We start from the raw sequence: 26,525 nt of genomic DNA on the forward strand, positions 1-26,525 counted from the left end.
ATTGATCGTGATGAGGGCGCTGTTCAATTTCCTCGAGTCGAGGGTTGACATCACGGATCTGCAGCAGAAGGCCCAGAGCTCTCTCTCTGGCGGGGGTGAGGTGAGGTGAGGCCACGGAGGCGGCATGTCTGCCCGTTTGCGACCATGCAGGCCACGGTGTTGCCCCGCGAACACAAGCCGGCGGATGAGTATTACCCCTCCATTCCATTTCTGCCCCTCCAAAGGCCACCACACCAGTCTAGGACATCAGACATGACGCCCGCATGCTCATTGTGTTTGTAGCTGGTAGTAACTAGGCAGCCATGGTCTGTATGAGAGAGAGGTGGCATAAGAAAACCAAGCGTATAAAAGAGAGAGACAGAAGCCTAGGAGTATCCAAAGGCATCATCTCTGAGGAGGCCATACCGCTCTTTCTATGCAATTCGGTGCAATGAGGGGCTGTCTGTGGAGGGCGGGTGCATGGTGGTTGCCACACCCAAGCGGAGACTGAACGCAACCCACGAGATACTTCGTGAGACCACCATTTTGCTAACGGGTCAGCCAATCAGGTAGAACCAAGACAATAATAAAAAAATCTGGCGCACAAAACCTAGGGCATTCACCTGGAAAGAGCGGCCGGTCCCACGCTAGCCCCTGCCAAAAACTTTTCAAGCCCCTCTTCTTACCTCGACCCCTCCATCCACCCACCCATCCCACCATTCCGCACACCAGCCCACGCAAATAAAACCCTCTGCATCACCCATCCCTCTGCTCGTTCTCCTCTTCCGATCTTTGTCTGCTACATACCGATTCTTTCTGCGAATCATCTGTGCAGTGAGTTCTAACCATCTCTCCCTCATCGGCTTCATCAGGCAAGACCACAGTATCTAACAAATCTCATCAGCTTTCACCTCTCAAAACCACACATCTCGATCCAGAACCGCCAAAATGGGTAAGGAAGAGAAGGCTCACATCAACGTCGTCGTTATCGGCCACGTCGATTCCGGCAAGTCGACCACCACTGTAAGCAACTTCCCTATGAAACACCTCATCATCAACACCCTTGACTGACTGTCTTTCGCAATAGGGTCACTTGATCTACCAGTGCGGTGGTATCGACAAGCGTACCATCGAGAAGTTCGAGAAGGAGGCTGCCGAGCTCGGTTAGAAACCCCGCCTCATCCTTGGCATCGAGGCATTCGACTGACATATTCCCACAGGCAAGGGTTCCTTCAAGTACGCGTGGGTTCTTGACAAGCTCAAGGCCGAGCGTGAGCGTGGTATCACCATCGACATTGCCCTCTGGAAGTTCGAGACTCCCAAGTACTATGTCACCGTCATTGGTAAGCTCATCTCATCCACTTACTCCCCAGCTCATCGACATCGCCACCTGTCCTTCACCCAATGAGTCGAATTTCATCCATGATCATCTGCTAACCCATTACAGACGCTCCCGGTCACCGTGACTTCATCAAGAACATGATCACTGGTACTTCCCAGGCCGACTGCGCCATTCTCATCATTGCTGCCGGCACTGGTGAGTTCGAGGCTGGTATCTCCAAGGATGGCCAGACTCGTGAGCACGCTCTGCTCGCCTACACCCTTGGTGTCAAGCAGCTCATCGTTGCCATCAACAAGATGGACACCACCAAGTGGTCCGAGGCCCGTTACGAGGAAATCATCAAGGAGACCTCCAACTTCATCAAGAAGGTCGGCTACAACCCCAAGACCGTTGCCTTCGTCCCCATCTCCGGTTTCCACGGCGACAACATGCTTGCCCCCACCACCAACGCTCCTTGGTACAAGGGTTGGGAGAAGGAGACCAAGGCCGGCAAGACCACCGGCAAGACCCTGCTTGAGGCCATCGACTCCATCGAGCAGCCCAAGCGCCCGACAGACAAGCCCCTCCGTCTTCCCCTCCAGGATGTCTACAAGATCGGTGGTATTGGCACAGTGCCCGTCGGCCGTATCGAGACTGGTGTCCTCAAGCCCGGTATGGTCGTTACCTTCGCTCCCTCCAACGTCACCACTGAAGTCAAGTCCGTCGAGATGCACCACGAGCAGCTCACTGAGGGTCTTCCCGGTGACAACGTTGGTTTCAACGTGAAGAACGTCTCCGTCAAGGACATTCGCCGTGGCAACGTCGCCGGTGACTCCAAGAACGACCCCCCTGCCGGCGCTGCTTCCTTCAACGCCCAGGTCATCGTCCTTAACCACCCCGGTCAGGTCGGTGCTGGCTACGCCCCCGTCCTCGACTGCCACACTGCCCACATTGCCTGCAAGTTCTCCGAGATCCTCGAGAAGATTGACCGCCGTACCGGAAAGTCCGTTGAGAACAACCCCAAGTTCATCAAGTCTGGTGACGCCGCCATCGTCAAGATGGTTCCCTCCAAGCCCATGTGTGTTGAGGCTTTCACCGACTACCCCCCTCTGGGACGTTTCGCCGTCCGTGACATGCGTCAGACCGTCGCTGTCGGTGTCATCAAGTCCGTTGACAAGTCCGCTGCCACCGGTGGCAAGGTACGTTTTCATTCCTCACTCATGCCTTTGAAAGCCATTCCTAACATGTTCATCAATAGGTCACCAAGTCCGCTGCCAAGGCTTCCAAGAAATAAGCGGCTTGACTCACCAGGGTTGGGTTCTGAGTACGCCCATGGCTTCGCTGCCATGGATACTCGCTTCTACGGCTTTACGAATTCCCTTTGCGTGGCATGAGGACATATGAACATGGCTGGGTAGCACGAATATCGAGAGGAAGGATGGACCGGATGATTCTACGTCAAAAAAACTTCTCATGATACGTGCTGAGTAGCACAAAAATAGAGTCCTAGAAGTGATTCCCAAGTTACATGATTGTGCCTCCCGCTTTGTGATGTGATACTTGTGATTCTGCTGTGGCCTTATTCTAAACTGTTACCTACTAAGTACGTGTCTAGTTTCCAGATGGCCTTGCCCATGAAGCTGTTTAGCTGGTCGTTGCATTCAGTATGAGCTCCCCGGCGTGAAAACCGCGGCGGCGTTGAGGACTACTCCCAGATAGCTGGGTCCTCAATTAGTACGTGCTGTGTGGAAGTCTTGTCTCATCCCGTCGGCCACTGTGAGCGGCCAAGGTCATGTCCCGCCTCATGTGGCAACTCACCTCTTTCGATAAAGCTCGATATCGTTCTCTGTCTGGGTCCGTTATAGATTCGTCTCCCCGGAAGTGAAGGTTTCGGCGGCTGCCTCGCGCCGACGTTACGCCTGTACACATTGAGAGTATCGCCTGATCGCCTCCCCCATGAACATTGCAAAGCTCGAATCGGCCTCTTGTACAGGAGATATATATTACACTTGATACAATGTTTTGCTACACAGATATTTACATGTCGTCCTTCTTTTGCGTCTCGGCCTCCTCCCCCTCCTCCTCGGCAGCGGCGGGATCGACATCGCCAGTGTCGACGTTTTCAAACTCTCGCGCTACATCCCTCTCCCCGACCCACTTCACGACCTTCCCCGTCACTAGGTCGTGTGCCAACGCGAGGTACCTGTTGGCGTAGGCTTTTCCCACCTCGTCAGGCGCATCATCATCGGTTGGCAGCGCCTCAAAAACGAGCTCCGACCGCCGGCCGCCGTGCAGACCCGCCTCGACACTCGTGTAATGGACCTTGTGACCCTGATACCTGACACCCAAACTCCGACGGATCTCGAGACCGGAGAAGACGTATGTGGCTGCCCCACCAAAGACACCGGCGCCCTCCGTAGATGGAAGACCGGAGAGCTCGATCTCTGGTGGCGGGCGCAAACGGCCCGCTGCAAGGTCCAGCTTCGCATTTTTGGCATACTCGCAGAAGGGAGACGCGTCGAGGGCAGCAGGTGACATTACCGAGAGCCACGACTGGGACAACCGCATGTCGACGGGCTCAGATGGGTAAGCGACGTCGGTGAAGGTCTGATCGAGGACGGCGACGAGGTCTTTTTCGCAGGCGTCCCAGCTCAAAGGGCCCTCGGGAAGTTCCCACGGAACGACGAGGCGTAGCTTGAGAAGATGGGGCAGGCCTTTCATGGCATACAAAGAAGGATGTCGACGGAAACCAAGCACAAGAGTCGTCTGCATTGGCTGTGTTGGGATTGTGGTAAGTGCCTCTTCCAGGGCATTAAGGCTTGTGGGATGGGGGGACGTCGGCGAGAAGACGTGGTTCTTGGCCTTGGCCGCCACGGCCAAATTGAAACCATCCTGCTTCCTGTGAAGGATCTTCCCGAAGGAGGCGACGGTTGAGGTGTATCTCTTGCTCCAGGTAGCGTCGGAGTCTTGAACGAGGCGTTGTATAGGATGAGAGAAAACGTCGCTGGCCTCGAGAGGGAATCCAGACTCTGCTGGAGAGACGCGACCAACCGGGGCCACATAGCGAGACCATTGCGTAAGTCTGTCCTTCCATGAAAGCTTTTCTTGCCCGCTGCTTTCGGGGATTAGTTTACCGTTATCATTCTTCGGGTCGTACTGGAGAGAGACGGATGCATCTTCAGGTTGTAAGGCGGTGTACAAGAGACGCTGAACAACATTGTCCAACTGTTCGCCAGCATCGTTTTCCTCCACGACTCCGTCGTTGAACCATGAAATGCGAAGCTTTTTCGCCGTTAGACATGGCTGTCACTGCTACGGGAAGAGGTTCCACTTACGGTATGTGTCTTGGTGCTAAACGTGATAAACGTGTTGGTGAGCTGGCCAAGATGATGCAGCAAGGTGGAGCGAACGTCGTAGTTGGAAAGCCAAGGGGCATGGACATGTTTGGTAACGACAAGCTGAGCGGCCTCGTCCAGCTTCTTCAGGATTGTCTCCGTCTTGGCTTTGGTGGATGTGATCCTCAGTCGTTGGTTGGTGAACTGTATGTCTTCACCCTCGTCGAGGTAAGCATCCCTGATGGCGTCGAGTCTCTGACGGTCCCCTATCGCACGTTAGACAACATCAGATTAGTCGACTGGACCACTTACGCGCTAACAGAGCATGAATCCTTTCCTTGATCTTGGCGCTGTAGAAGCCGGTGCCGTCAACCATCTCCCTGATTCTCAAACGCCAAGCCTCGATCATGAGGGTCAAGGCAAGTCTCTCCTTGGGAGAGCCGGCAACCTCCGGCTTCAGGAAGGGTGTCCAGGGGTTCTCATCCTGAATCCAGTCGTACTGCAACACCTTCTCCCCCACGGGCGTTCTTCGAGCCTTCGCATTCTCACGCGCAAGATATGCCCTGAGCTGAGCAACCGTGAAACCGTTGAGGAGCACCTCCAGCAGCCCGTCGAACTCGCTCTGCGAAACGATGGGTTCGGTGGGACGGACACCGTCAACGTTGGCCAGAGCCTCCTCCATTGTGAGGTCCTTCGCTTCCGCTTCAAGTGATGCCTTGAGATCAAAGTCCGGAGCCAGGGGCTCTTCGACCGGCAACTCCCTTAAAGCCCTGGAGTTCCCGCTCGTCTCGCGCATGACGATTGCCCGCGCCTTCTCTCCTAGCATATTGACGTCCAGCTCCTGAGACTGCAAGTATACGCTGCGCTTTCCTAAGCGCCGGTGCTCGCGGCGACCCCTGTGGTCCCTGACGAAAAATGGCTCTCTGATGAGGGGCTTGTCTTGCGTGGCGGGCTCCGTCTCACTCGAAGGTCCATTTAACCCTGATGCCGCAGACGGCGAGGAAGCAACTGGTTGCGCCTGAGGCGGCTCATCTTTCGGAGACACGCCATCGCTTCGAGTGTCTTTGATACTATTCGATGAGTCTTTCTCGCCATCACTTGCTGTCTCAATTCGGTCCCAAGCCGAGTCGGCGCTGTATAACCGTCGCTGGAGGAAATCGGTTCGGAAAGGGGGGATTCGAAGTGAGCTATTGGCTCTCGGTCGGTCGAGGAGTCGCAGTTGACATCGCAGACACACACTTCGAGCGTAAGAAGCTCGAGAAAACATTGGGAAGAAAACAACAAAAAGAGTACGCTGCACACCTTTCGAATGCTCATTCCGAGACGACTGCGACAAACAAGCATGTTACGATCCAAAGCTCCCTAAATTTTGCGACAGGTCGGCGTTGATTAGATAACAGATAAGATAAGAAATCGGAGGAGGGCGGTGGTGCGAAGTAAAGTGCCCCGCCCAAAACCGCGTCGCGTCAGTTCGAATCGCACGTCACTTGCTTTTGTGAACGGAGAACAGCAGAGCCTTTTATTCATCACTAAGTGTCTACCTGAGCTCTCGTATCTTAGACGCAGTAGTTTTACTGATATCGTCGAGGTTTTCTACTCGTAGAAATAAAAAAAAATAAACCAAATGCCTCCTTTACAAAGAAGACGACGACAGGTACGACCCACACCTTGGTTGTAGACACATTCTTCTATAATTGCTAACAGCGATCAGGTGGAGGATGAGGACTCAGAAGAGGAAACCAGACACCCCAGACAGCGCCGAAGTCGCGAAGCATCCAACGAAGATGACGAATCCGAAAACGATGCCGTAGATGCCGCCGTTAGCGCAGAAGACCAGCTTGCGAAGAAACTGGTACGCTACGCTCTGGCTTGCGAGTTCTCTCGGACGCCAATCCGTCGAGACGGAATTAAGGAACGAGGTGAGAAGCTGCATGGGTGGATTCCGCGACCCTGAGATGTAGCTGACATGTCACCAGTTCTTGGTGATCAGGGTAGAGCCTTCAGGAAAGTTTTCGAACTGGCACAACAGCAACTCCGCGCTGTCTGGGGTATGGAATTGCAGGAACTCGCAGTCAGAGAAAAGTTCACAATGGCAGAGAAACGTCAAGGCAGGTCTCGAGCAGAGTTGGAAGTGCGTGGCAATTGTGACTAACACCATACAGCATTAAAATCCGGCTCCCAAGCAAAGACCAGCTCCGGCGTCTTCGTCCTCTCCACGACACTCCCTTCCCGATACCGCGCCCCGGCCATCATCACCCCTTCCAAAGCGCCAAGCATTGAAGCCGAAGCATCGTACACGGGCTTCTACACCATGATTATAACCATCATTCTCGCGAGCGGCGGCGAACTGTCCGAACAGAAGCTGCGGCGGCACCTCAATCGCCTAAACGCCGAGGCCAACGTCGCATCGGAGAGGACCGAAGACGTGCTGAAGCGCATGCAGATGCAGGGGTACGTCGTGCGTAAGGTGCAGAAGAACGCGGCAACGCAGGCGCAGGACGGCAGCGAGGACGTCACTTGGCTCGTCGGCCCGCGCGGGCTCGAGGAGGTTGGCGTTGATGGGGCAGCAGGCATGGTACGTGCTGTGTATGGTGAGCAGGCGGACGCGGATCTGGAGAAGAAGATCGGGGTAACTTTCGGGATTCAGCCAGTCGAAGATGCTGATGGCGACGTAGACATGTCGCAGGCTCCGGAGGCCGGCCCGTCGCATTGAGGGAACGCACAGAAGCATGGAAAGGTCGCGCATGGCAGGGGAACGACGGCCAGGATTGGTGGAATGGGATACCCAAGAAGTAGCAAGCGTTTTGAGCGCATGAGTGCATGAACAGCCAGTAGACACCGGCAATGGATTTTCGGAGGTATCTATACCCTTCTTTATCGATCCCAAAACAAAGATGTCGCCTAACGCCGGTGTGCCTGCCCAATAATTTTTACCATACTTGAATTCCCTTTCCTCTCAACAACGCGTGGGTTCATCGCTAATCCTCGCGTGCTGGTGGTGGGCCAGCCGGCTGCATCATTTTCTACCAGCAGTCAGCCATTGTTCATAGCACGATCTGGCCGTGAAGGACAGTTGGTACATACCCTGATAAGCCTCGCTCGGAGTAGTTGTGTGGGCTCGTTCTCGGCTAGAGCCATGTATGAGAGCATCGGGGGGTGGCCGGCGATGGAAGAGTACGTGTCGCGGTAGATGTTCGTTTTCCATTCCCAACTGGTAGTATCGGGGTGCCCCGTGCCGACATACTTGGCCTGAAGGCGCTCAAGCTCTTGCTGAGTACGGAGTTTGTCGGCCTGTCACAATACCCATCAGTAGCTGTTTCCTTTGCAAGAATGCGCACGCCTAACTCACCATGTTGTCTTTGGATTTGGCTGTCGCGAATGTTGATGGTTGCTGCCGAAATCTAAAGCTTCACGGCACCAAAGCCTCTGTCATGGATGCGCCGGCTGAAGTTCGGCAGACCTTCGCGAAGCGCTGGAGAGGGCCGTGCACCAGCTCAAGTACATATCACGGCACCCCTGACCTCCACGATCCACATTTCTTCACTTCGTTTCCAGATTCACTCTCAAGTAATATCCTCAGCAGCAGAATCACCTTCGACAAATCACACTATATCAATATTCGGGTTTTATTCGCTTTAGATCAATTAGCAACTTGCAAACGTTCCCCATCGAGCGTCATCATCCGCGCCACACACTATCGTCTGCCACTTCGAAGATATCACCAACATGAGCAAAAGCAAACCAGGGGCTTTACAAACCAAGCGGAAAAAGCAGCGTCAGGCAGCCCAGTCCGTCGAAAAGCTTAAGACCAAGTGCGCTCAGGAACATGGGAAGGCTCATGTAGCGCACTGCAAGGATTGCTATGGGGATGTTGTGGAGACGATGAGAAACAGATACATCGGCTCTAAGGACGAGTGGTTCTCCGGTAACAAGGCCTTTCTGAACGATCTCGATAGCTTGTTCGCGAAGGTCAAGGACTTCAAGGAAGACCTCAAGGCCATTGAGGCCCGGATTGACAAGGAAAAGCAAAGGCACTACCGCGAGTCCCTCCCCAAGTCAGCAGCGGGGCGCGTCGCCGAAGCCGCGATAGGCAGGGCCGTATTTCAGGCTGCTCTGGAGGACGAAGAGAAGCCGACGTCTTCACTTATCGAGGATGTCGAGAGAGCCGTTAGCAAAGGAGTCGACGACGCACCGAGTCTCGAGGGTCTGGCACCCATGTTCGATGACCTAGTCCTCGACAAGGAGGCCGACGTCCTCATCGACGTCTTTTTCCGAGATCCCAGGACAGGCGAGGTTCCTGCATCATGCAAAAGTTATGTGGAAAGGTTGCGCTCAGGTGCCTCTATCGAAGATGTTATGTCTGCCATAGCGGCCGACAGCTCAGCTAGGTCTCAGGCCTCAGCTAGCATGGACAGGCACAAACGGACGCTCAATGAGCTTAAGAGGGCGCAGGCGGCACATGAGCAGGATAAGCTCCTGAAAGCTCAGAAGCGGCAGCAACCCCCTCCGCAGGGTCCTCAGGTCAACAAGGAACTGTACGATCTTCCGCCGTGTCTCGCATGCTCAGGCAAGGTATCGCCGGACGAGGTCATCGCGTGTCCCTTGTGCTTGATCTTCGCCGAACTAAGCCTGACTAAGAGGACGGTCTTCGACTCAGAGAAGTGCTACGAAGAGGCATATGTGAGACTTGCATGATTGACCATTGTGGCGAGCTGTATACTGACAACTACCCAGGATGAGCACGTTCAGACGGCACACAGCTGCGCCGCCGGCGAAGGATGCGTTCAACTCAAGGACGAGGATGAGGAAATGGGCGGCAGTGGCGAAGGGCCCGTCATTTGTGAAGAGTGCGCAGAGCAGCTAGGGCAAAGTATAGTCTACTGCTCATCACGCTGCGCAAGTGCCGATTTCCAGGAACACCGAGAGGGCGTTCACATTCCAAATTGGAAGGGGCTTGGCATCGATATCGGCACCCAGGGAGAGCATTTAGTCTACGACAACGACGATAAGTCCAAGTACCATGTAAACGACATTTCAAAGTTCGTGTGGCGGCTTGACGAGGCTTTCGCGCGCGTCTTCAAGAGCAACAACCCTGATATCAAAGACATCCAGCATTAGAAACGTGCAACGGCTGGCTGCTGCTTTGAGCAATAATGGAATCGCTGGCTACCATTCTCAATGTCGAGTTTCAAGACAGGACTCTAAGAGAGTTATTTCCGTTCGGTACAATAGCACGTCATCTTCGATTCCGAACAATTGAAGTAAAAACAAAAACAACCGGATTGCCGACTTGGTTGGCGTAAGATAACTCTTTCTTGCCCAACGATCATGCCGTGTTGAATAGCTACGTCAACGGGCAAAGGTGACACGAGTCTTTCCGATGCGTGTCGATTGGGTACGGTCTTGTTAGTACGTATGGTTGCAACATGCCGAGAGCCCACTTCAAGTCTCATACACTCCGATGCGGTTCGGAACTTGAGGTTAGTGCTGTGGTCGCCCGAGCCAAGACAATATAGGTTCTAGCGCCTCAGCCCACCTAAAACGTGCGAGGCCCCTATTGGCAATCCGCCCTAAGAGCGGAGGTCTTTCATGGCTTGGAGCAGGCATTCTCCAATCAACAACATCCGGGGGTACTCGGAGGATTCATCAACCCATCAGCCGGGCTGAGTTCAGTTCCATTTTCAATTCCCCTTTCCCTCTATTCGGCTCGTGGCTTCGCGACTGCTAATCATCAGTTGAGAACTGAATCGGTCAAAGTTGTCCTCTGGATTACATCAATCCCCGACATAGTCTTTTGGCAACCATCGTGTCGAAACCCTGCCAATCCGGATGCGGAAAACACTTACTTTCCCTTCATCTATTTCGGAGCGGATACCTGGCTCTCCCCTCACCCTTACTGTCACGTTGAACCCTAGTCCATCGTTAAGTCTTCTTCGGTTCCCATTACATCATCATGGAGAGTATCATCGATGCCGATGCATCGGGCGCCCGCGCGACCTTGAGACAGAGAGTGACCAACGCCTGTGAAGCGTGCAGGGTGGCCAAGGTCAAGTGCCAGACCGGGATACAACCTGGAATCTGTCAAAGGTGTGTGATATGTACCCACCCTCGGCTCAGGACATATCCCCGACTTGGTTCGGCGTGTTAGTCGAGTTGTGTGCTGATCAGTCTGCCGAGGGAACCAGGTGTCTCGAGTTCAAGAGAGAATGCATCTTCCGCACCGGCCCCAGAACCCGCCGCCCGCGCCAATCCAGACTGTAAGCTCCTCGCTATTGACTTCCTGGACGGCAACTTCTGCCACAGACTTCCCGTGCCTCGTAGTCTTACTTACACTGCAATAGGAACCAGGACGCCCCAAGACCTCCTCCACCACCGGGGCCATCCAAGACCTTCAGCATTGACTTTGGCATGCCTCAGTTGGAAGAGCCCGACGACTTTGAGACTATTGCCGCACAACACGAGAGGTACTTCGAAGAGCTCATACCTTTGTCTGACCCGGAGTCCATCAACATCATGCTCGGCCTCGAGGACCCCGGTAGCGGGCCCTACTCTACCATATCAACCCCGCCGTCCTCAGGCTCAGGCCCGTCAATCTCCGTATCGAACCTCGGCCTCAAACCCCAGTTCAACCTCGACTCCGCCGAGAAACTTCTGCAGACTTTCCGCGCCATGTTGAAGCATTTTCCCTGCGTGGCACTTCCACCGGACGCTACGGTCATGTCTCTGTCCAAGACCAAGCCGTTCCTGCTTCTCGCCATTCTTTCAACGGCGTCCGCCTCCAGTGCGTTACAGGGACACACACTTTACGATGAAGAGTTCCGCAAGATCCTCGGCCTCAAATTCGTGGCTGGCAGCGAGCGAACCCTGGAGCTCCTCCAAGGCCTGCTCATCTATACGGCGTGGTACGCAAGCTCCTATTCCCTTGTTTCCCCTTAACCGCCTAATCAATCTCAGGTATCCTTTTCACCTCCGGCCAAAGAGCAAACAGGGCTTTCACTACGTCCGCATGGCAGCCGAGATCCTCCACGACCTCGGTCTCGACCACCCACCCTACCAAAACGCGGGCGTGTCTACCCCACCTATAGCGGACCAGATGGAAGGCATCCGCGCCTACTTGTCGTGCTACTATCTGGTTACAGCGCACGTGCTGCCCTACCTGCAGTACTTCCGTAGGACGACTCTGACCTTTTCCAGGTTCGCGATGGCATGGGCCAGAATGTCTCCAGCACGACTCCCGTACACCTCGTGGACCGGTACCTGCTGCGACCTCCTCGAGCGCAGCTCTGCTCTCAAGGGAGACCATACCCTTGCGTGGCTCGCAAGATTACTGCACATCACCGAGGAGGCGTCTGAGATGATGAAGAATGCTCCGGCCACGGAGCAGGCGAAACAACAGGCTCACTTCATGTTTCTCGGGCTCGATAGCCAGCTCAGGGAATGGCAAAACCAATTACCCAGCAGTCTAGGTGACGTTAGTGCGTATTGACCTAACACTCACATAGCTGAGTGTCTTTTGCTGAATCCATCTTAGATTCTATCAAAATTGCAACCCTGTTCACCGAAATTTTCCTCCTCGCCGGTCCCATCTACCGCCTCGCCTCCACATCGAAGATGGGCGATCCATTTCTCGGCCCGCCCATCCCCGCCCCGCGCCTCGAGCGTTGCCTGGTGCTCCTACGCAGCTTCTTCGATTTTACCGTCAACCTCGACAAAACCGCCTTCCTCGAGATGAGCTGCATCGATTGGTGCCGCTTCATTCAGGTCGTCATCGTTGCCGTCCGCGTGTCTTTTCCACTGCCGCTGTGTCCTGAGTGGGACCACGCGCGGGCTCGTGAACAGCTGCAGTTCGACTCCTACCTCGCCAAACTGTCGGCGCACCACGAGGAGTTGACGCCGTCGACGAAGAGCATGGACGTCTATTCTGCGAGCCAGGTCGTGTTCGCGGTTATCAAGCGCAAGTACGAGGGCCGCATGGCGAATATTTGTGCACCGGTGAACCAGCTGCCAAGGAGTATTCGCGGATGCCCCATGTTCGATGGGAGTCTGGATCCTTATTTTCCCATATGGGACCAGGACATCAACCTGACCGGCGCACACGGGTTGGTCCCGCCTGTGCTAAATGGAACGACGACGGCGGTGAACGGCCAGGATCTCTACAATGACCTGTGGGCTACGATGACCATGGGTCCAGAGGAGATGAATGGGGATTCAGATCAGGGTTTCGATCTGATCTAAGGGCAATATCCGCCAATATACTTGGATCCATCGTCCTCAGGGGACATGGCCACGGGCCCAACACCTACCGGTAGCGGATGAGCTTTCTAGCTTGCATGGTATCACACGCTTATCCTGACCACAGCTTCTGGCAGATGGAGGTAACCCCACGGCATGAATTGGACCTTTTGTGGGGGGTAGCAGCCTGCAGCCTCTTTCTTTCTCTCTCCCCATCTACTTCAAGTGCCAGAACGCCTACCCAGCCCAGTTCAGGTGGCAGGCTCCCAGAAGCTCGAGATGGCACCACGTACCTTCAACCAGAGTCGGCAGTAGCCGGCAGCCAGTATCAGAGCTCGCACGGCCTATTACGAGGGATGATGTTAAAGAACCTCACTATCTAGGGTGTCGTCGAAGATGAACCAGCAACTACTTTCAGAAGCATCGCGGCACCGACAAGAGGCGCAGAACCATGTCATCGTTCACTCTGGTTCTCGGGAGGTAGATGGGCATCTGCGTGATGCGTGCTATACAACCTCTTGTAGGAGGGTTCATAAAGCAATAATGACCAAATTCATTTATTATGTCCATGTAGCATCAAGCTTGTACGAAAACAGAAGCAGATGAAATAGTAGACCGTTTGTCTCTGATAAGCGACCGCTCATGGAGTCGTTCATTGAGTCTCTACAATTTATTCCTTTTGGTTTGCCTGGACTAGGACCGATATCAAGGTTAAGAGAGGTCTTTTGGCACCGTTTCAGCCAAAGGACCAACGTAAACGAATGATCCGGGCAGTGACACCAGGCCACCACGATAAGAGAGTCCTGCCTGTCGACAAACGCCATGTACAACCCAAACTGCTGGGAATTCCGGGCCGTAGTCTTCAGGAGCCCCAGGGGATAGTCGCCGGGCACCGGCACACACGCACAAGGTCGCCCATCCCGCATTCGCTCATTATCCTCGGTCCGGATGCCGTCCTTGCCGTGGTATGGGACAAACCTGCGCCGATATGACCCTAGAAGACAGACCGACAGTTCCTCGTCTCTTCGGCCCCGCGGCAGCAGGCGTCGTCTGGCGAAGACGTCAGCGGCTAACGGCTTGCGGTGGCGGCTTGCGCCCTCGTCCCTCCTCTTCGCCCTCCACCGTCGATGCCGTACTCCGAGCCCCTTAGAACGCCAACAAGAGAAAGGGAAATACAACGGGCCCGCGACGGAAATGCGGCAGCAGGGTTCGACTCGTGCCCTGAAAACCTCTGGGGACGATCATCCGTTGGAATACTGCAGACGGAAGAGCTCTAGGAGAGTCTGCTTGGGCTGCCCCGCTTACGGGAAGGCCCGCGGGATCGCACGCCAAAAGAAAAGAAAGTCACCAACAAGAACAATAATCGGTTGAGAGCCATTGGGTGTAAGCTTGTTTTGTCTCCCGCTCTTATCCCGATCAAAGTCCCCATCAGCCCTCCCAGATAGGGTTGTCGTCTATGGGAGTAAGTGACTGCCCTCCCAGGTCTAGCATGATGTTACCTCCGTCAATGCCCTCGCCCCCTGCCCTGACATATTCAGCAACTCCGTCCGCCTCGCCACGCATTTCACCTCCACCACATAAGAGGCTTTGTCAGGGTCGAAAACACATCACCGACCAGCCCAGCCCAGCCCTTGACATGTTCGATCGTGTTCACCATCCGGATCCACCGCCAGACAAACGCCTCGCAGTCCATGTAGTCCTCCGCATACACGTCCCACACGGCAACCTTTTCTGCCCCCTCGCCGTCCGCAATTGGCGGGCCCACGAGCAGCGCCCTGCCGACAATCGCCTCGTCCGCAACCAGCCTCGTCGTGGCATCAACGACGTCGTCGAGGCGCGCGGCGCCCGCACCGCCGCTCAGAAAGGCCGCCTCCGTGGGCGCCTGGAACATGTTGCTACCGCTGACGAAGTAGGGGCAGATCATGTTGAGCCGGATCCCGTGGCACAGGTGCGCGGTGGCGCGCATCGATCGAAACAGGCCCGTCACGGCGTGCTTGGACATGGTGTACGGCGACTGGCCCGGGAGGTGGCCCACGCCCGCGATGGAGCCGACGAAGATGAGGCACCTGTCCCTGGAGGTGCCGTTGCGCGGCAGCCAGAAAAGGGCGAGGTGCGCCGTGTACGACAGGCCGGTGACGTTGACGTCGATGATGGTGTTGGACGGCTTGCCGGGCGCGTCCGGGTCCGTCTGGAGGGCCGACGGGCTCTCGAAGCGGTAGTTAGCGCCTGGGTCGTTGACGCCCGCGTTGGCCACGACAACGTCGATGGCGCCGTTGGGCGAGAGACGGGCGCCCTCCTTAAAGAAGGCGACCTGCGAGTCCCAGGAGGTCACGTCGCACGTCACGAAGTGGTGGGAGCCCTTGGGGTTGTCAGTGCGCAGAGCGGCGACGAGGGTTTCGCCGACGGATCCGTTGACGTCCCCGACGATCACGTTGGCCCCGTGGGAAGCCCACTCCCGGGCAAAAGCCGCGCCCAAGCCCAGGGCGCCGCCGGTGATGAGAACCGTCTTGCCCGAAAGGGTGGAACGGTCGTAGGGCTCTGTGGTATCCACAGGCGGCGAGAGTTTCGTTACAGGGACGAGGTTATGATAGCCCTGTGCGATTGTCATGATGGGCAATCAGTGAGAGAATGACGGAACGGTGGAATGCTGGGTCTGCTGAGGAGCGGCTGTAAGCAACTCCCGAAGTACCATTCAATCGACAGTGGTGAACAAGGAAGCTTGTTGGGAGTAAGGCGGAATCGAGAGTGCGAGGAAGAGCTCTGGCCCAGGTGTTCCCCCGAGCTACAATATTCGAAGATAGTCAGCAGGAAGCAGAGTCCAAGGACGGACAATCGGGAACGAGGAGACGGCCATCTCGGGTCCCGGTCCCTCATAAGCGTTGCAATTGAAGGGAGGAGCAAGCATAAATAGATTTTGACCCAAGCGGACACGAAGCTCGAGTGGGTTCCGCGACGCCACCTAATAAGCACCATGTGCCGTAGCGTGTTGCGGCTGACACCCATAGCATGCCTCTATTAAAAAGATCCGGTTCAACGTCCGCAGGCAAACGTGGGGCCAGTCCTCAACGCGTGTTTCTACGAGAACGCGTACAAGGGCGAGTCGCCCAGGACTCGGCACGAGACCCATTCGGGATGGAGACGCGGAGCGGAGGACCGGACCCTCACTCGAGACCACCGGGGAACCCGAGGGAGAATTTGATGGTCACCGAGTGAGTCACAGGGGGTTGGCAACGAGGCTTGCTTGCCTCGCTGGGCCAAGGCTTGGCCCCAGGCCGCACCACCCTGCCGCCACTACTGGCAGGCTCCAGACCTCCCACATGTCTGTTAGTTTAAGATATACGGATACACACCACGTACGATGCAGGAGAGTTTAACCCACCGGGGGAAAGCGCAGACTCAGCTCAGGGCATGTGTTTTTTTTGTATAAAGAGAGTGGGCTCTGTGCCAAGCCTGTTGCAAAAGCCTCCTTTCTCAGAAAGCAGAACTGAAGGGATCGAGCCTCCGGCTTCTGTTTCGGCTGTATTGGTGTCGCAAGGCTGGGCGCAGTTGCTCGATATGTGTTCCCAATTAAGGTTCCGGGCGTTACGGAGGGTTTTCGGATGAGGGTTGTTTTGTGTGCTGCAGGTCGTACGCTTGTTGATGACACGGAATGAGAAAGACGGGCGTGTTTGCTGCACAAGTTGAAAGGCTGGAAAAGGACCCTTGCTTTGACTGCCTATCCGATCCTTCTGAAGGCTAAAAAGTTGCTTTCCATGCGCGGTTATGCTCGGAATGCTTAGGATAGGAATATGGTACGTGGGGATTACAGTCATGGGGAAACCTTGTCTGCCGGGCACCCCCTCACTCCACCCCCCCGCTGAGGACCCCGAGTGGTTAGTTTGGCCAGATGGCCTTGCTCTGGGGGATATACATAGGTAATAGGTACTTGTTGGCACGGACGCCATGGCCAAATCCCGCTGCTGGACCATGGATCACCAGCCTTGAAAGCCACATGTTCCGAGATCACAAATGACCTGTAAGCCTCCGGCCAAATGATAAAATATTGTATCGGTCGGAATCTGAGTGACCCGCTTTGCGCAATCTGCCAGGGTTCATGGGTGGTTGCACACGCTGTCGTGTGTGGCTCGTAGACACGACTCCTCCTTTTTGCCGAGTGCGTGTGTGGGATGTAAGCCTCCATTTTGTGCGATCTGAACCGGTCAGCCCATCAGGTTGATTGAGTCCTTATCGACTTTTTTTTTTCTTTTTTTCATAAGGATGGGGGACTGGAAATCGCTCCAAATCTTTCTTCATCCTTGACAATAGCCCCCCGTCCTCGGCGAGACATTGGTTGGTAGGGCGTCGTAGCATATCCCTCCCTAGGATCTCCAGCCTCGATGAACGAATGAGTCTCAGGAAGTCGATTGACGAACGAACAGACCGGAGAAATAAAGAATAGTAACCGTCTTTCCTTGTTGAGAACACAATGGCTCGTGTATACGTTGACTTTGCGACTGTTTCCTCGTCAGAAACAGACAGCAACGCCCCCTCCCCCCCCCCCCTTTCCTTTCCCCGTGGTGTCTCTCCAACGCCAAGCTTTCCCAAGAACCACGCAGCTGCGTTGCAAGAGCCCCGTAAAACACTCTATTGGACGGTGGGACAACCGTCAACTGTCGTATCGGAAGTCTTCCTGGCAGGTAACCCCTTCCGTTGGGGTGGCCCCGTCGCCAGGGTTTGGGGCCGCTTTCGGTCCAATCGATTCGGCCGTCTTTCTGACTTGGCGCACCCTCTTACTTCTGCAACTCCCAACGAATTTGACCATGATTCGTCACCGTGCACTGAAGTCTCCGTCTCTGGCACCAGTAGATTCGAGTTAGGCCGGAGATGATCTCACTTGTCTTAAAAACAGAACCAACACATGTCATGGGAAGCCTGTTCCGTACGGTGATTTTGTCACTTTTGCGCGGACGGAGCCCTTCGAGCTCCTTCACTCTGTAACAATATGGAGTGTATGCTGACTGACCACTGGGAGAATCAGGTTCAGGGCCACGGGTGATCAACCGCCATGCCCCGCAAGAATTTGATGCTGCTCTTCCTGCACCTGTCGAGGCGGTCACTGAGACATTGCTAACAAGCCTACCAGATAAACCCATGCCATTGATGGACGCAAGGCGCCATTGCGGGTCATCCATGAGCTGACAGGTGTCACAATCAGCCTCGGATCCAGGCCTGGCGACAGTCCTCATGGAACCTCATTGCCGGCATATACCGCTCCTTTGGTAGGAACGGCATACACGGTGGCAGGCATCGTCATCGTCATGGTATCGGCATGTCTTGCTGATAGCCGTGTCTATTTCCATTCTGGCTCGTTACTCCAGCGAGGAAGTGCCTTGAAATCTAGGTCGCCCAAGACAATGTAGCGCTGGTATCTGTTCAAAGGCTAAGCGCTTGAAGCTATCCGTCTAGTTTCAGGACTCCGCATCAGAGAGGACGGATAATTAGCAACGAAATACGAACAGTAGCTCCATGCTGACAAGCGGTACCTCCCAGAACGGCTGGCGCCAATCGGTGGGACGACACCGTTGGAGTAGGAGCCGTTCGTGGTGTCGCCGGATCGTATCAGCGGCCTATCTCCGCAACGGCTAATTGAGGAACACAGACCTATCTTGGGCTTCGAACCGCAGTGAGCCACCGGGTCTTGTCGTTTTCCCCGACTGGTCTGATCATGTCTATTGCTAAAGCAGTATAAAGATGGGTGCTGGATACCCGCTATCCATGTGATTAATGTTATCCTGAGAGAAGCCAAGCACGAAACTCCCAGCCCGTCCCTGAACTCAAAATTGAGAGGAGACGGCATGGGTAAACTCGTTCAAAGCTAAAGTACTTCAACTGATTCCGCTTGAGCAAGCTGTGGATCCTGGTGTAGCTAAATGTTCGGACTTGAGTTACTTGGCATCTGTCTCTTCCCTTCCCTTGCCTCGTGCAGTCATATGGTTGCAGATCGTCGCCGCGAGAAACAGATGGTGAAGATTCAGCCTGAACAAAATTCGCAATATTCGCATTATCCCGCCCAGTCTGCTTTTACATACCGCACAGGCACAGGTCAAGTGTGGTGACCAGTGGGCTGTGCTCTCAGATCGTCCCGCCCTTGCCAGTGGTCTACGGCACGGATACCTCCCATCGATCCAGTCCTGCCCAGACACTGCATGTCCTCGAGGGGCTGCATGGCAGAATATCTTAAAGAGTGAAAGGTCAAGGGCCCCATGGAGACAAACATCGGCTGCTCCCACAAGCCACTGTTCCGATACTCGGATGTACAGTGGAGTTGGGATTCCGCTGACGAATGACGTTGTTTTAATATAGGTAATACTGTACTCATTCGCGTAGTACCCAGCCCCCGTCTCCTCGCGGCTGGTGATTGACAAATGCCTGGTCAGCTGGTCTTGCTGTTGTGGTTACCACATTCCCGTTCGTGACTGACTCTTACGATGATGTAGAGGGTGGAGGCTCGGGATACCTACCAGAAGAGTGCATGGCATATCGATACCTGCGATCGCAGTTGACTTTTGATACTCCAACTCTGAAGATGATGTTTGTTTCACACCGTCTTGACAGAAGTCTGCCCATAGGCACGAAGTCAATATCGGGTGAGGTTACAAGTGTTAGCAGATGAATGCGGCTTGTGAGTTACAACAGCAACAGCGAGAGGCCGGTACAAGTTCTCGCCCTTCACTTCGTGGTCTGTCCGCTCACCATTATCCTCTCTTGACACCTTGGCATGAAAGAGCTGGCAGGCATGGGCGATGGATAGGGGAGGAAGCAAAAGGGCACAAGTGATAAAAGAGATGGCGACGCTTCGAGAGACTAGGTTTCCAATCCATGGCCTGCTAGAGGGCGGATTGGACGATTCTCAATCGCCTTTGGACGCTTGAGTCTCGGATGCCGACTTCCAAAGTATGGTATTGGTGTAAGATAGAGTCTCTTGCGAGCAATGGTGGTTGAGACGAAAACGATGGTATAAAATGAGCCCAGAGCCTGTACCTATATCAGCGGACGGAAGCGAGACGGCGGACCAAGACGGCGGCGGACCAATGGTGTCGAGTTGCTCGGCTGGCGAGGTAGGAAGTGTTGTAAAGACTGTAGTGGTGTTTGCAGATCTCTTCAAGCTGTCTGGGGAGCCTCCCGTTGATTCAATACCTAGCCGGTCGTTGTCAGGGTAGCATGGGCATGGTGGGCAGTTGCAGGGTAGCGATGTGAGGAAACCTTTTGTCACCTCGCAGACTTCGAAGAGGGGACGTCTCGTGTGCAGCAGCCCGCAACCGCGAACATGGAGCAAGGCTCATCATGGAAGGGCTTCCCAAAGCGGACAGGCGCAATTCGGCCAGCGGCTTCAACGTTTAGGATGGTGGGGAGGAGGGGGTGAAGAGACGCTAGGGCTGCATTGGGCAAAGGGAGGTCTTGTCGCAGTGCAGCTCTGTCGCCCTGTCTTGGGTGGCACCAGTCGAGGTCGAGGTCGAGGTCGAGGTCGACGAAAAGGTTGAGGACTCGCAGTACGACAGCGATCATCGAAAGCCATTCCAAGAAATCAAATCAAGCCGCACGGCACTTGGCGGAGGATAGGGGTTTATCGTACTCCAAGCCTCCCCACTTTCTCAACGTCCCATCGACGCCTAGATGGTATCGTCCTGCTGGCCGTGGTGCAATGAATGGTACGCGCTTGTGCTCGCAAGACACGCAGAGTAATGAGGTTTGGTAGTACCTCGGAGTACAGGGCGCAGATACAAGTTTGCGGGGTATCGTGATTGGCCAAGTCGAATGCGAATTCCCAAGTCGATTTGCGAGAGGAACGCGTTGTTGACGACAGATGTACTGCATTAACGTGAGTTCGGCTGATGCACTGGCAAGATGGATGGCTCTGTGTTCTTGGAGATATCGCATGTGGGCAGTTCAGCCATGCCGTAAAAGGAACCGGGGAACCGGAGAGCGCCCGGCAATTGATTGCCCTTGATGATCGCCTGATTATTATTTTAGCAGCGAATGGGAAACGGGCGGGGCTACGGGCGAGGGAGGTCAGCACTGACTGGCTTTGCTCAATCGCACCACTTTGTGGTTGAAGAGTGTCAGTTGCTGCTGATACTGGCACTGACCAGACGTGAGTGAAGGAATAAAAACAATAGCGAACGGAAGACATATTGGAGGGGAAGAGAAAAGAAAGGAAACAGGGAGAAGTAAAACAGACGGGATGCATGATTGCAACCGCATAAACACAGGTACCTAGAATTGGTACACACACAGTACCTACTAATTACTACCTGCCTACTTATCGCAGCAGAGTCCCGCTCAGTCCTTGGCCCTCTCACATACCTTCCTGCCACGGCGATAAGACGTGCCATGCTGTCGGCGGCGTTCCTTGCGCACGCACTCCAAGTATCGAACGAGAGGAGGCATGCGCCTGCCTCAACTTGTTGACTATAGTCCAAGGTAGGAGGATACTTTCACATCGATAGGTATGGAAGGCCCAACCGCATGTGTCGCAAGCCAGACGGCACGACACAACACGACGGGACACGACTACTAAGGTTCGTTCCACATGTTCCATCACAAACACAGTCAAACATCCACAGGCCCGCCAACCACCCTCCTAAGGCGCAGAGCCCTGCTTGCTGATAAAACCCGTAGCATTATCAGAGATGCGCGTGGGATGTTTGCCCGCATACTGTGCATGTCGCAGCCTGCTCAAGGGTTGCGCGTCTCACCGCGTAGGTTTGATTACCTACATTCCTTGCAGCCAACAGGCGCCGCGTTCACCCTTATCACACCCCGTTGACATGTCTAGGGTGAGACGGGGACGAGCGAAGGACATTCGACTGCCGGCAGGGAGGCTGACGGACGGAATACTTGGGCTGAAGCTTGGATGATGTCTAGACCCATCTCCATACTCGACACCGACGACTCCATAACCCTAATGACAGTTGGATCCCAAGAACCAGAATTTTGGCAATATCTGAACTCTTCATGCGTGCCCTGTCTGACGGATCATTACCAGCCACCACCGGCCATCCCTATTCGAAAAGCTGCGCAGGCAACGTCTTGCACTTTAACACCAACGAACTGCACGATGACGGTCCATGATGCAGCATCGCCGTCGAATGGAAGAGCAGAACATGTCATGACAGAACCAGGCTGGAGTGGGCAGTGAGAGTTGGTCTACCGTTTCTGTCGCCACGACCACCACCACCAGAATGGTCGAGAAACGGCAGGGACGGAGCCTGCCTTACGGAAACAAAGTTCCCCATGTCCAGGTTCGCGCCGTCGAATAAAGTGCTCCGCACGGGCGAGAGGGTCTGGTCCCTTGCTTCGCGTGCGGATACCATGTTCCTTGTCCCCGGCGTCAAGGTGCCCAGATGTTTGGCGGTGGATCCCCGACAATGTCACCGGATACGTATCCCCGGTCGGTCCTGCATATACGTATTGGGCTGGCATGACGGGCACATGGCCTCATCTTGTCGGTGTTCTTGCGTAGGTAGATTAAAGCCGAGAGATCTGTTCGAGCCGGGTCTCTGCCCAACGCGCGCTCCATGCTACGATGAGGGCATAAGAGAACATCAAGTAAGTACGTAGGTACAAGCATTGTACATGGCCATGGCACCCAACACTCGATGCCCCCCCCCCTCGCGCCACCGAGCGTTGCTGAGCTGCGAACTGCACTTGTCTAGCCCAATGCAGTGACCCCGTTCCGATCCTCGTTGGTTTCAGCGGCAGCTTACGATGCAGCTGGCCAGGTAGGCGGGCTGAAGAGTTTTGATTTCCTCAGCAATGCAACTCCTGTATGCGCCGGCATTCACATCGCATCGAGGGCGTATGGGGGAGGCTCGCGACGTCCACCCCGGGATCCCGAAGGGGGTCACGATGCAGGGCGGGTGAGGCAGGTATGGAGTGTACGTACCCTCGTGGATACCAGTAGGGCCCTCTCCACCTGCCCGTCTTACACTACTCCGTAGATAGGTAATGCATTCGTTCACTGCAGCGCCGGTGCTGTGCTGTGCTGGAGGGGTCCGTCTGGCCATGCTTCTCTGTCGACTTATCTGTCGTCCACGTGCGTTTGATTGCACGCAAGGTTTCGACCTTTTTTTTCTTTCTTTTTATTTTCTCCCCCCTTTCTTCCCCCACCTTGGCCTTTCCCCCTTCCGCCAGACACTTTGCGGTACCGTGGAAAAGCAATGAACGGCCGCAGAGAAACATGAGCAGAGAGAGACGAGCAGTTGGTCAACACGGCGTAGTCGTAGGGAACTTGGGTCTACCTAGGTAGCTTTACGGAATGGTGTTGCTTCTTTTCCTGTTTCGAAAAGGCTCGACTCCACCCAGCAGTCGTCTCCCTGAACTTAGATTGGCGAGGAGGGAAAGGATGTGGTGCTGGGACAGCAGGAACGAGGTTGGCAGGAAGGGCAAGTGCGACGCTGCCACATTGGACTGGGGCAGGAGCATCCACTTGCGTCGCCCGCGTTTGGCGGCACCATCTCTTCACCTTCTTCCCCTCGTTGACAACCTTCCTGGTGAAATAGGTAGGTAGGTAGGTAGGTAGTTGACGATCCGAGTTGTCAAGGTACACTACATGGCCCGCTGCGGGTAGGATGGACTCGGCCGGCAACTTCCGCCCAGTAATTGCAGAAATACTCCAAAGTGAACAGGCAATTAGTTACTTTGGGAGGTTTCCGCTTCATTCCAACACACCCGTCCCTCGTCGCATGCGAGCGCACGAGAAGTGGAAAAGGGAGAAAGAAGAAGCACCTTAGTAAGAGGGGGGAGCCCCTTGAAGACAAATAAGAAAATAGAAATAAATCCACTGCACATATTGCCTACACACGTACCTACCTACCTCACAGTACCCTCACGCTTACCGCATGCGCAGCGTCGTCGTCCCCGCCATACTGACGACAGTCAGAGAGAGAAACACAACACAAACAGACAGCCAGGCCGGCTAGTCCAGAAACACCGACACCATCACAGACGCCAGCCCTCAAACGGTGCCAACGATTGCCGAAAGTCTACGAGACCCCTGAGCCCAGTCGCATTGGTACCACCGCCCCAGCCAATCCGCACGCTCTCTCCTGGCACCGTTGTGCCCTCTAGAGGCTGTACCACCAAAGGATCAGGTCGTCCAGCAAGAAGACGCACCAGCAGGCAGGGGCAGCAGGGGCCCCTTCTCTCGTCTCTCTTGCTCGCGCAAGTCCGCTCGGCCGCCCGCTCTCGGGTTAATTCTGTCTTCCACTTTAGTTCCATCGTACCCATCCCTTCTCGACCACCATTGGCACTACCGGTACTGCCATGATGACGACGACGGCGGCGACGGCAGCGAGTCCTTGGCGAGAACGGCACACTCCTTCACTAATAACCAGCTTCTGCTACCCTCCCCTCCCCTCTTTCAAGAAGCGGCAGAACTTCTTCACACCGGAACATCGCGCACCCCCCAGTCAGCCAACCAACCAACCAAAAGCACGCTGGGCGTTACAGCACAGGCACGGGTAGACGCCATCGATACAAGCCGCCGTCTCTCCTGCATATTGGTTAGGACTGGTGAAGAAGAAACGACTACGGACTAGTGACGACGGTCTGCAGAAATTCCGGGCAGAGGGACAGATAACGCAATCGCGGGCTGTGCCGCACTCTCGAGGCCTGTGACAAGCTACCTTGAGTTATACTGAACCTTCGTCGAGGTGGTCGCATCTCTCCACATAGGTAGTAGGTACCTAGGTAGACAAGGTACTTGTACGATGTACACAAAAAAAGCATGCGAGTATCCGTACATTAGCCCTCCTACCTAGGTACGCTTTCCAACTCTACGCGATCAGCCTCTGATTGGTACGATACGTGCCTTCCCCAAGTGCTCCAGCGGCGGCGCAATTGGAACCCCACAGCACGAACATCCCTTGTCCCCCCCTCGCTCCTATTTGTACGTACCTTTATCCGTACACTGTACGGATACAAGCACATGTACTCTTCCTCCTCCTCACCAGTGCAAAGTCCAAGCGCTACTGGACTAGGTAGACTTGACTAGAATCTAAAAGGCTCGAACAAGGGCCGCTTTACACCCCCTTCCCCAAAGGAAGACACCGTCAACGCCCCCTCCCACCCAAGTGCAGCAGCCATCACCACCGATTCTGCTTCCCATCCCACTCAAGATGCGCCGCGCAGCCTGTCGAGGTCTACCGGTCTGGTACATGGCGTCTCCCTCGGTATCTTGCGATTCCCATCGTCGGCCCAAGTCCTGTGGGTCCCCCCAAAGTACCTGTACCACCCCCCCAAAAACATAGTGTACAGGGCAATTGGCACATACGCTATCCCGTACCTTTCCATGATAATTGACGCTACCAGAAATCCACGATACGGTAAGTCGACGACGTTGCGACAAGGCTCTCTTGCGACATTTGTTCCAGGCAGGCTTCAACACCGTTTCCCTTCCTTCTCCCTCCATCTCTCGGCAGCTCACTTCTCGCTATCAGACCGTGCCCCCCCTCCAGCTTCCTCTGCTCTGTCTGTCCCACCCGGACCCAACCCAGCCCAGAGCAGACAGGCAGAGCTCCCCCACACCCCCCTTCCCGTCGCGGTAGTGGTGCTGTCGACCTCCGCCTTAGTCGTCAGTCTTCCGGCTCTAGTCTTCGAGTCAACCCACCCGTGGATGTAGTCCTATTGGGTACCTGTCACCATCAAGCTTCGAGAGGTCCCATCCCCAGCAGACGTGCTCTCTACCCTGTCGTATGCTGCTGCATGTCCACCGCGCGCCGGTACCCAAGCCCCAGTCTCCCATTTTCTCAGTCCCAGAACCGACCCGACTCTCTCCAACTCAACCAGCAACCGGTGCAGCAGCACCGACAGCGCTACTACTACCACCACCACCACATGCGCTGCTGCTACTGCTACTGCTACTGCTGCTCCATCCATCCATCCATCCATCCCCCCCCCTCCATACTCTTGAAGCGAAGCAAGCCAGCCGTCCGTCCTGTCTTGTCTTGACGCACCCGCACCGCACCGCACCGCATCGCACCGCACTGCTGCGCTGCAGCACCGCACCCCGACCCAAGCCAACCCATCAAGGCGCACACACCATTCTTCCTCGTCTTCCCTCACTTCACACACTTTCCACCAACACACCTTCCTTGCCTTTCCTTTACACCACCACCACCACTACTACCACCACCACCACCTCGCGCGGTACCTTGGCACTCTGCTCTTTTCTCATCCCCTCCCCCCGAACCTTAAGGCGCGATACATAACCTTGCGACAGCTCATCTCGCACTTCCCTCCCACGCTCCGTCTCCTTCCCCTTCCCCAAAACCAGGCTCTAGCCTTTGTAGCATCGCCCACACGAAGCAGGCTGCGTTCCTCTCTCACCCTGTTGCTCGTCGCGCATCAAGAACCGACATCAACACTCGATAATTTTTTTTCTTTCAATTATCGCCTTTTGGTGCATCACTCCCGCATCATCGCACCCACGTACTCGGACATCTCGTCTCCGGCGCCATCGTCGCATCCATCTCTTTCCCTTTTCTCCGTCGCAATCCCAACGCAATCCACGAGGCACCACGCGCCAACACATGCACCACACCACTGGCGGATGACCCGCGACTAAAAGTGAACCAGGCGCATCTGCAGGCTCATCGATCCAATTCCGATTCTCTGAC

At 55.1% G+C, this 26,525-nt stretch overlaps 7 protein-coding genes across 7 annotated transcripts; 4 read left to right on the top strand and 3 right to left on the bottom strand.

Annotated features, from left to right (window-relative positions):
• Positions 1 to 927: 927 nt before the first annotated feature.
• Positions 928 to 2,594, top strand: GLRG_02486 (translation elongation factor EF-1 alpha; the record flags this gene model as incomplete). Its single annotated transcript, XM_008092495.1, has 5 exons — positions 928 to 1,002; positions 1,067 to 1,142; positions 1,200 to 1,322; positions 1,427 to 2,499; positions 2,559 to 2,594. 5 exons carry the CDS (start codon positions 928 to 930, stop codon positions 2,592 to 2,594), a joined length of 1,383 nt encoding a protein of 460 aa, XP_008090686.1.
• A 743-nt stretch (positions 2,595 to 3,337) lies between these two features.
• Positions 3,338 to 5,952, bottom strand: GLRG_02487 (uncharacterized protein; the record flags this gene model as incomplete). The annotated part of the gene is made up of 4 exons (XM_008092496.1): positions 3,338 to 4,582; positions 4,636 to 4,901; positions 4,948 to 5,782; positions 5,938 to 5,952. 4 exons carry the CDS (start codon positions 5,950 to 5,952, stop codon positions 3,338 to 3,340), a joined length of 2,361 nt encoding a protein of 786 aa, XP_008090687.1.
• Positions 5,953 to 6,259: 307 nt separating this feature from the next.
• On the top strand, positions 6,260 to 7,348 carry GLRG_02488 (MAGE family protein; the record flags this gene model as incomplete). The annotated part of the gene is made up of 4 exons (XM_008092497.1): positions 6,260 to 6,289; positions 6,347 to 6,554; positions 6,612 to 6,737; positions 6,798 to 7,348. 4 exons carry the CDS (start codon positions 6,260 to 6,262, stop codon positions 7,346 to 7,348), a joined length of 915 nt encoding a protein of 304 aa, XP_008090688.1.
• A 265-nt stretch (positions 7,349 to 7,613) lies between these two features.
• Positions 7,614 to 7,987, bottom strand: GLRG_02489 (splicing factor 3B subunit 10; the record flags this gene model as incomplete). The annotated part of the gene is made up of 3 exons (XM_008092498.1): positions 7,614 to 7,658; positions 7,720 to 7,926; positions 7,985 to 7,987. The coding sequence occupies 3 exons, from the start codon at positions 7,985 to 7,987 to the stop codon at positions 7,614 to 7,616; spliced, it is 255 nt and encodes an 84-aa protein (XP_008090689.1).
• A 374-nt stretch (positions 7,988 to 8,361) lies between these two features.
• GLRG_02490 (uncharacterized protein) lies at positions 8,362 to 9,753 on the top strand (the record flags this gene model as incomplete). Its single annotated transcript, XM_008092499.1, has 2 exons — positions 8,362 to 9,315; positions 9,370 to 9,753. The coding sequence occupies 2 exons, from the start codon at positions 8,362 to 8,364 to the stop codon at positions 9,751 to 9,753; spliced, it is 1,338 nt and encodes a 445-aa protein (XP_008090690.1).
• An 835-nt stretch (positions 9,754 to 10,588) lies between these two features.
• On the top strand, positions 10,589 to 12,870 carry GLRG_02491 (uncharacterized protein; the record flags this gene model as incomplete). The annotated part of the gene is made up of 6 exons (XM_008092500.1): positions 10,589 to 10,722; positions 10,821 to 10,892; positions 10,977 to 11,537; positions 11,590 to 11,796; positions 11,851 to 12,110; positions 12,167 to 12,870. 6 exons carry the CDS (start codon positions 10,589 to 10,591, stop codon positions 12,868 to 12,870), a joined length of 1,938 nt encoding a protein of 645 aa, XP_008090691.1.
• Positions 12,871 to 14,431: 1,561 nt separating this feature from the next.
• Positions 14,432 to 15,475, bottom strand: GLRG_02492 (short chain dehydrogenase; the record flags this gene model as incomplete). The annotated part of the gene is made up of 1 exon (XM_008092501.1): positions 14,432 to 15,475. One exon carries the CDS (start codon positions 15,473 to 15,475, stop codon positions 14,432 to 14,434), a length of 1,044 nt encoding a protein of 347 aa, XP_008090692.1.
• Positions 15,476 to 26,525: the final 11,050 nt, after the last annotated feature.

Source organism: Colletotrichum graminicola (genome assembly GCF_000149035.1).
Source record: "Colletotrichum graminicola M1.001 genomic scaffold supercont1.5, whole genome shotgun sequence".
Classification (NCBI taxonomy): domain Eukaryota; kingdom Fungi; phylum Ascomycota; class Sordariomycetes; order Glomerellales; family Glomerellaceae; genus Colletotrichum; species Colletotrichum graminicola.